Below are 9674 nucleotides of genomic sequence, written 5' to 3'. Positions count from 1 at the left end.
ATGAAAATCGGAAGAAATGAATGGTTTGGTGGCTATGATGGAATATGATGGAACATGGGGTTCCTTTTTAGTTTGGGGCTGAGTAACTTGAAGATTTTGTTAATATATTTTTAATGTATTTTAATGTATCTCGCTGTATTTCCATGTATTTCATTGTATTCATTGTCTTTTTTTAATTGTATTTCAATGTATCTCGCTGTATTACATGTATTTCATTATATTCATTGTCTCGTTGTATTCCATGAATGTATTCATATATTTTTTAATGAATATAATTTATGTATTCAGATGTATATATGTATTCAAATTGCTCTGTTTTTGTTGTATTTATCGGTTGGGAAAAATATTCAGCATATTTTCTCTGAAGATTGCTATATTTTTGGGGTATTTTTCGGTTGAGAATTTTTTTTATAAGTGAAAAAACAAATTTTGTGTGTTTGAGTTTGTTGAGTTATATTAGGAGTCTATTATGTTAATTGATTCACTTTCCGTTTAAAACAACTGAATAGGCCATGAATTGCGCTATTTACGTTATTGTATTCACAAATACATATCGTGAATACAGTCGAATACAATAATCTGTCTAGCTGTAATCCCCTGTTTCACGCCGTGAATACAGTCGAATACAAAAATCTGTCTAGCTGTAATCCCCTGTTTCACGCCTAGAAATGCTACTGTATTCATGAATACAGTAGCTTAAATACATCGAATACACTCTAAAAAATCTGAGAACATAGCTATAGGAAATAATATAGTAAATGATAACTACTATTAGCTAATAACCATTAAAACATAGTGGTTTCCGAAAGTTTCTCTTTATTATTTGGGCCAAACCTAATGGGTCTTAAAATCACCACTTTCAGCCTTTGGCCCAATCAAACGGTAACGGATCTTTGCTTCAATTCCAGAATCCAGAGTATTAGGTCTCGGAGCTGCTTGCTCTAAAACCCTCTTTTCTCTTTCACCAACCCTCTCTTCCTCTCTGGTTTTGAAACTCGTTTACTGTAAGACTAGAGAGGAACAGAGGTGTTACAAAAGGCACGATTTTTATCTCCGATTAATCAGCTATGGCGGCGCCGGAAGCTCCCGTTTGCTATGTCGGAGTCGCCAGAAAGTCCGCCGCCTTCCGTCTCATGAAACAAATGGTTTGTTATTTTCATTTTTCTTTCACATACGCCTCGAATTGCCGGATTTATATAAAATGAGCTCAATTTTGTTGCAAAACTTGAATTTTTTTCTTATATATGTGATTTTTTATTTGATCCGTGTCATTTCAGTTTTAAAATTGATGAATTTTCATGTGCGTGTACCAAAAGAGACGAAAAATATTATTTTGTTTTACATGTAATGAATTAACAGAAGAATTAAATATGTGCGCAGCAGGCAAAATTGCTTGAGTTGAAGGTGATGATATACTTTTTATTAATAAGTATTACTCCCTCCATAGGAATTTATGTGTCCTTGTTTGATTGGCCATGCAGTTTAAGAAAGAAAGACTTTTAAACTTGTGGTCTAAAAAATGCTGTAAACATTTGTGTGTCTTTAAATCATCTCATTTATATTAAAGTGAAAATTTTGTAAGTGTGCTGCTTAAATTGGGACGTAGGGAGTAATGTTTCTGGGAATTCCCCTGTGTGCATAGTAATATTGAAGCTGACGGCTTTTGGTTCTTTTAATGTTCATAAATTTTGTAATTATGAGAAATGAAGGATATCAAGCGAGTGGTCCTGGACTTTTGATTTTGAGACTGACTAAATGTAGGATATATAGTTTTTGATTCTGAAGTTTCTGAAGTTTTTTCTGTGATCTGTATATTTGATGGAGTTAATTGCCAATAATGGAACTATGATTATAAACTGATTCACTATATTCGATTTCTTTTGTTGTATATCCGCTTGTACTTGAGCTAATTACTCTGCAATTTCCGTTAAATATATATATATATATTTCTAATATGCATGAAATGTGGTTAACAGGGATGGGAAGAAGGAGAAGGCTTGGGCAAGAACAAGCAAGGAATCAAAGGATATGTCAGAGTACAGAACAAACAAGACACTGCAGGTTTTTAATGGATTGCCTTATCGCATCTCGATTTAGTAACCTGTTTTGTTGCATGGCTGCAATAGAGGAGGAAAACATCTCTCTCTCATGGGTTGGTTGGGGGAGGGGGGATAAGGAAAGATAATCTTAGGAAAGGGAGCAAAATAAGAACTCCTTAGCATAGGATAGATAATGGGAGGCAAGGGAACAAAATAAGACCTCCTTAGCATTATAGGTAGTAAGTGAAATTGAAAGAAATGTTGTTATCTTCCTTATATTTTATTTTTAGAAGTAAATGCTTAGCTGGTTTTATTTCTGAATTATGGAATAGGTATCGGTACAGAAAAGCCAAATGAATGGGCGTTTGATACTGCGCAGTTTGATAGTATCCTTAAAAGATTAAAAGTGGTAACTCTCTTCTTCAACTTTGAGTTGTATTGTATTCACCAAGTTTGTTTCCTAATGTGCTATATGACTAACATCTATTTTCATTATTTGGCAGCAAACAGCTGAAATCAACAATGATGAAGGTACATTGAATTGGAAATCATTCTTAAGTTATAGATAAACCATTTCTTTCTGTTGTATGAAATTTTTCGGGTGCTTCTAACAGTAAAAGAGAAAAAAGACGTGCAAAATGACACGAAAACAGGATCTTCTAATGGAGAACAAGAGACTGTAGCTAAGGTTACTCGGCCTCAAGGAAGGTAAGTTTGTCGGTATATGCTTCTTCACATGTGGTGAGCTGGAACACATTGTAACGAAAAACCAATTTTTCATTTTTCTGTGCACCAGATATAAGAGAAGGGAAAGAGGAAAGCTTGTGCACTCATATTCAGCGCAGGATCTTGAAGGAATTCTTGTAAGTTTACTTTTGCATGAAAGTGATGTTTCCACTATATGGATACTGATTAGGGCTATAACAAGTTCACCAGCAATGTACTCTGATGTTATATCTGAGCCTACTAGGATGTTATAATTTTGTTTTTGCAATTCACAGTCAATAAGCAGAATATTTTTAGGGTATTTGTTCATTCAAAACCTGTATACTTCTTCCATAAAAACTAGGAATTTTGTTTTCTTATTATATGATTTAATGGTTGACTTGGGACAGGATCAGCTTATTCTCTTATATGATTACATTTGCAAATTGACCATTATGTTAAAAAGAATGCACTCACTTGCTCATGCTTGAGCCTTATTTGACTCAAAGTTTGTAATTCACGCTCCTTTTGGCTATTTCTTCTATAATTTTGTGTTCTGCTTAGCCATATTTGCATGTTGTGTAGGTCAAAAAGACAAAGACTTCTCCGACAAATGATGATCATAAGGTAGCAGATACAGCGGAGACTATTATTGTTGCAGATGATGCATGTAAGTTCGAGATATGTTATTTGAGCAGTTAGGCTGCCTGACCCATTTGAATTATGAAATAAGCATGTGCATGCGGAAATGCGTTGGGTCAAATTTAATGTTGCTGTTTATAAACATGTTTTTAAGAGGGAGAGGAGTGCCAAAGAAAAAGGAGGGAGAAGAGTGCAAATCCTGCTCTAGAATCAGTAATTTCCTACACTACTGCGGAGTAGCTATTTCCTAATTATCATCCACTAAGGACTTCCAAGTTCCAAGATAACAAGCCATAATCATCTCAGTGAACAGGATAAGGAGACCTCCTCTAATCTACTAGATATTTTCTTGCTGTGTTAGTTTCCACTCAAAGCTATTAGTATATCAAGGCTTTCTTTTTTTGGTCTGGGTGATGGGAGTGGGGAGATCAGTGATTGGTGGAAGGAGATTTTGAAAATACGAATAAATACTAATCTCTGTCTGACCTGAATCGTAGCTCCTGTTTCTCTATCGAGTCTATACATTTCGTTTTCTTGCAGGGTGGTGGGATCGTTGTGGGGGTGTATGTTCGCAAGTGTGTTACTGTCTGTGCATATGTTTAATAAGGATATGTTGATATGAAATGGGTTTTGATACTTGTGATACCTGGTTGGGCTTTCAGATATAAGTTTATGCTGTCCTGTCAGATGCACCCACTTTCCTTATTGGCTGCTGATTGTTTACTAAAATAATTCCTTTTGCCAGGGAATGAAGATCAAGGTGTTCCCCCAGAATGGTGGGGCTATAAAAATGGATTTGTCTCAGGAGGATTTCTTGGAAGTCAAGCTCGGAGAAAAAAGTCATCTTCGTCCGAGACGATGCGAGACTTCAGTGAGAGGACCACATTTCACGAGGAGGATCAAGAAAATCTCTATAACCTTGTGCAAGTATGCTTTCTGACCATTCGAAGAATCATAGGTTTTACTTTCTAATTGCATAATGACTTGAACTGTCACTGGCCCCGCAACATAACTTTCGTGTAGTTTGTGATTGGATGTAACTGTTAAGATTTTCTCTAGAATAAATCTTTCTCTTAATAGATCTCTTCTTGTTCCTCAATCTTCGGAGAATAATGTAACACTACTTCTAATGAAGTTTAAAGTTTAAGTGCCTTATGTATGGTATCTTTACTAACTTCACCTAATACATCTATATCCTCCTAACTGTAATGCTGGCAAATATTATCAGGATCTGACTTCTTACATAGACTAATTGGAACACTATAAGATACATTGTCTAGGTAACAAATGCAAGTGCAAGGTGTATACTGATTTAGTTATTAGTAGGTTGCAGTTTTTTTATTATACTGATATGAATCTTTTCTGATTAGCTTCCTTGCTGATATTTTCTGGTGATGTGTATTAGCATTGGAGAAGTTCATCTAGAAATATAATGACAATGTCTTTCTACTGCAGAATACAGCCACGACTGGAAAACAAGGACTGGGTATCAAAGACCGGCCAAAGAAGGTTGCTGGTTGCTACTTCGAGGGGAAAAAGACGTCCTTTGATGATAGCGATGAAGAAGATTCTTCTGAGTCGAACCCTCCCATGGAAGCAGAATATGAAGAAATCAGTCACCCAGCCAAAAATGATGAACCAAAATTGAAGCTGAAGAAATTGTGCAAACGGCTCTTGAAACAGGTTTCTTTAGATTATTTTTGTCACTGATTTAAGTAATTTATTCAAAGTCATGTCTTGACTTCCCTTCATTGATATCCGACACTCCAGGCACCTGGGAACTCTTTAAAGCTGAAGCAGCTTAAAGTGCTAATTGATGAACAATCTTCAGATCTTTTGTGTAGTTTCACTAAAAAAGAGGCACTTGGTTTTTTGAAGCGCAAGGTAAAGTACATTTTCATTAGCAGACTTGCCTTCTGTAAGCCATGCAATCTTGTAGTGTCTTTTGGCAGGAGATATCATTCGTTCTGTCTTTTCAATAATCTTTTTTCATTTTTCATTTAGCATGCTCAAATGACTTGTTTCCTTGTATGCAGCTTGAAGGCAGTGACAAGTTCTCAGTGGAGGGAAAGAGAGTGTCTCTTTCTGTAAAGAGGGCCTGAATTTTTTTTCCTTTGCTGGGATTAGCTGTGACGAAATGTAGATGGCCACCGAGACTAGGTTGATAGTAAAACAATTAGGTGGGAGATTTTGAGTCTTCCACTTAATTTTCATTTTGTTTGCTGAGATATAGGAAGCAGCATTGCATTTTCGGAGCTCAAAGTACGGCATTTAGGCAGACTTTTCTTCATTCGCCAAGCTTTCCTTGTTCTTTTTTCTTTTCTTCCTTCTATTTCCGTACCACTACATTCCTCCCTGTTTTTTTTTTTTTTTAAGTTTTACTTTAAACCTTTTTCTTGGGTTATTTATCATTTGTCTGTTATGGGCCAAGGAATAGATGTCAGTATAAAGGTCAATGTAAGTTGTATTATGAACAGATGCCCAATTATTTGATTGTTACACCTTTATAAATTGTTAAAGTTATTGCACACATAGATGAGAGATGAGTTATTGGCTCTCCGGTTTGTTGTCTCTATAGTAGTTGATTGCGTGAACTATGTCGCCAGGTCGCCCAATCAAATGCGCTAAACTTAGATATCTCAATATTGGAGTGAATGTAAAGCCTCAGAGTTGACGCCCTGCTGATTACTGTAGAGTAAACAGAAGAGAGCAGCAGGAAATAACCAAGCCATTGCATATGAGAGACGTAACGTTTTCAATTTTTAGGAGTAGATTTTCAAATTTTGAACTTCCGACATGGCTGAGGTAGAGCTTTCAATTCGGGAAATAGTATATCTTTTCAGTATTTGTTTGTTTGGAAGAGAGGGAATTATCAGAGGTAATTAGCTTGCACTATTTTCGTCGCTAGGAACTTCACCAAGTAATCATATCCATGATAATAAAGAGCTTCAATCTCTGCCCTTTGACCACTCTGAACCATTGTTGCAACCTCTTCTTTGTAACTATCCTGCTAAAAATCAGTAATTTTGTGACTATTAAGCCGAAAACTGGATTAAGAAGGACGTTTCCAAATTAACTGGATTCATACCTGCAGAATCTCTGATGACATTAAGCTCTTGGCAATCTGCAGATCTCGTGGTTTCAAAGGGACCAAAGATTCTTCGGGTACAAGTTGATCAATATCATTCTTTCGCAGTCCTAGCCACTTGACATTGCAAGCTAAAATACATGTAGAGAAATAGACTCGTATAAGATACCAAGGACACATGATTCAACAAAACTATAAGAGAAACGAGCACCATATCTGTACGCTTCAAGTCCCATCCCTATGCTTCCAAATTTGAAGGTGCAAAGAATTGCTAGTCCAGCCGGATTCCTTAAAAATCACAATTCTATATGTAAGAACGTTGGTCTGCATCTAATGTGGTGGCAACACTAGTGAAGTCATTTATACCAGTCAACAAACCCCAGGACTGGCAAATTGGGGAATGTCCGACAGATTCGATGAAGCAGAAACCTGAAAGTATTTTGAGATTAGAATATGTAAGTTAATATTTGAATGGACAATAGTTCTGTGAGCTGGAACTTCAGGTAAAAGGAGTTGTCTTTGAAGATGATATACTATATGCTTAACTATTCACCTCACCTAGTGGCAATATCAGGGAATCCCTTGGCTGTGATTAGAATACATGGGATTTGATTGAATACACGATCCTCAGCCAGTCGCTGGAATATGGCATGCTAAAAAGTAGAACTACTTTTAGTTTCTTGCAAAATCAGTAGTGTAAAGTTTTCAGAAAGTGACAAAAATAATACCTTCTCCACCACAATGATGTATCGTGCATCTGTTTCCATGGCCAATTTTTCCAACAATTCTAAGTCTCCAGATATAGCATATCCGGACGATCCACAGGTGGAGCAGTCAACAACCTCCTTGTTTGGCTCCTTTCTCAGTGGTTAAAGAAGTGAGCAAACATAAGTCACTAATCCATCTTTGGAAAAAAGAAGTACCAAAGTTCTAAGTGTTGGATAACAACCTACTCAAATCCTTGACCATAGCTTAAATGGGAAACTTAATGACTTGTACACGTAAGTCTTAAGTTCCTTGATTGTTCGCACAAAATCAGAATAAAACAAAGCAATATAGTTTATCTTACACAGACAAAAGCAGCTAACTTTTACCAACTATAGAAACTTGGAAACATTAAAAGTTTGACTAGAGGCTCCTATAGAAAGACATCAACCTATTATGTCTCAATTCCCAACAAGTAGAGATTGTCTATATGGATTCTCTATATCCCCTTTGCTTTATTAGGCCCATTTGATTCCAAAACGACAGATAGTGTTACTGTTACAGGCCAAGTTAAGCTAATAATGCTAAGCTTTTGATCAAATAAAATATGGATTCTGAAGAGCGGAAGCAGAGCAGCACATATATGAACAGCTGAAATTACAACTGAAGGGTTAAGAATAGTACCTGCAACAATAAACGGCCCGCTATTGCCCCTCTGCTAGATGCCATTATTCCAAGGCTATAACGGCTGCACCGAAGCAAGGCCACCAAGTCTGTTCTCCATAAGGTAAATGAAGACCCCGTTTCAAAATCAACCAAACACACAAATCATAATTCAGAAATGACGAAAAGAAAGACGAATCAGCATTGACCTTGGATGGTCCTATTAACCTGCAATTGAGAAGTGAAATAATCTGGTGAATCACAGAGTAGCTTGTAATATAGCTCTCTCTGAGTCACCCTCTTATCCTGGACCAGAATTTGGTAGCACATTTCCATAACCTTCCAAACTTTATGACAGAAACTTAGCCAGCATTATTAATTTGTGCAGACTGCAGTAAGTAATTTTTCTTTCTGTTGGAAAGAGATTGGCATTCTTTTACCTCTTATGAAGGACTTGGCACTATTCTCTCTCATTAATGATCGCGTGCAAAACGAATGGGACAGGAAGATCCATGTATCACCGGTCAGTAACCCCCGGCTCACTCTGCTATTGCTGGAATTTCTACTGATCTGTCACATAGACTGCAAACTATTAACTACAACTCAAACTCGATCTGGTTGTGTTCGACTATATAAATTATCTATATCCGTTTCTGAGGCCCATTTCTTCCTGATACTGGTAAATAATTTGTATTTAAGGCAATACAATAAAGGTTCACAACTAAATCTGTCACAATTGCTACATTATAGTTCAAATTTTGGCACGCAGTTTCATTTCCCTTGTGTTTTTGTTCAATTTTTCCTCTTCATGAAAATAGACATCCCGAACTGTTCGGGAAATCACAATCATAATGGATAAATTAACTTATTTTGAATTTCATTATTAGATTCAAAGAAGCTAATGATGTTTACGTACGATACACATATGAAGTAGGCTAAAATTGCAAGTTATAGTGACATTTCGTTTCGAAAAAAGTAGAATTTCGTACCAGTGATAGATCGGAAATAGACGGAGAGTTCGAACTTAGGGCTTTCAGAAAATTGAGGACCGCAACTTCAATTCGACCTCGGACCTGAACACATAAATCCGATTTGATGATAAAACAAACGACATGCTAAAATAATGAAATTGTTTAAGTTTCGATTCTAACAGTTTAACTTTTTATAATGGATTACGAAAGCGCTATAATTACTCTGAAATATAAAATTAGAAAACAAAAATGTCAATCGTTTTCGACTTAATTAAACTTCTAAATGAGGTGATTCATACATTTCAATATTGCTATTAATTTACAAATTCTGATTGTGGTGGAGAGAAAGTTACCTGTGAAGGAGGAAGAATATCGGCATAACAGAGGTGTTGATCGGAGAAGAAAATGGTTGATCTGCATAGTTCTCCCATAGCTTCAAATGGTAAGGTTTTCGCGGTAAATCTGAAATTTGAATCCGCGGGTGGGGCTAACCGTTTATATACTAAAAATAGCACGGTCTAGCCAGTTTTGGGACTGGTCATTCAAAAATAGTCAGCGTTTACCAAGTCAATGAAAAATATCCACTATTTTGCTGCAACAGAGACCGGTCCAGCATAATATACTGGAGTTCGGTACACCTGTGTATGAACTTCCAGCATATTATGTTGGAACTCCAACACACGGAAAGTTCCAGCATAATATACTGGAGATTCGAGCACTTGTGTATGAACTTCCAACATATTATACTGGACCGGTATACTTTGCTGGAACTCCAGTATATTATGCTGGAGTTCTAGTGTACTTATGCTGGAACTCCATCGTATTATGCTGGAGTGCCAACATAGTTATCCTGGAACTCCA

The 9674-nt window shown here is 36.4% G+C and overlaps 2 protein-coding genes across 2 annotated transcripts; one reads left to right on the top strand and one right to left on the bottom strand.

The window, feature by feature from the left end:
* Window positions 1-889: 889 nt before the first annotated feature.
* Window positions 890-5920, top strand: LOC109206286. The gene is made up of 11 exons (XM_019369097.1): window positions 890-1145; window positions 1977-2061; window positions 2372-2448; window positions 2543-2570; window positions 2654-2747; window positions 2836-2902; window positions 3330-3414; window positions 4132-4313; window positions 4842-5069; window positions 5157-5270; window positions 5423-5920. Exons 1-11 carry the CDS (start codon window positions 1068-1070, stop codon window positions 5486-5488), a joined length of 1104 nt encoding a protein of 367 aa, XP_019224642.1. The 5' UTR covers window positions 890-1067; the 3' UTR covers window positions 5489-5920.
* Window positions 5921-6223: 303 nt separating this feature from the next.
* On the bottom strand, window positions 6224-9244 carry LOC109206280 (meiotic recombination protein SPO11-2). The gene is given in 10 exon segments (XM_019369091.1): window positions 6224-6605; window positions 6686-6762; window positions 6841-6903; window positions 7033-7127; window positions 7203-7331; window positions 7864-7952; window positions 8052-8189; window positions 8283-8412; window positions 8832-8915; window positions 9167-9244. Coding segments are annotated over 10 exon segments (1230 nt in total). The 3' UTR covers window positions 6224-6258.
* Between the last annotated feature and the right edge of the window lie 430 nt (window positions 9245-9674).

This window comes from Nicotiana attenuata, unplaced genomic scaffold (genome assembly GCF_001879085.1).
Source record: "Nicotiana attenuata strain UT unplaced genomic scaffold, NIATTr2, whole genome shotgun sequence".
Classification (NCBI taxonomy): Eukaryota; Viridiplantae; Streptophyta; class Magnoliopsida; order Solanales; family Solanaceae; genus Nicotiana; species Nicotiana attenuata.
The sequence above is the reverse complement of the archived record's forward strand: the minus strand, read 5'-3'. Positions and strand labels throughout refer to the sequence as shown.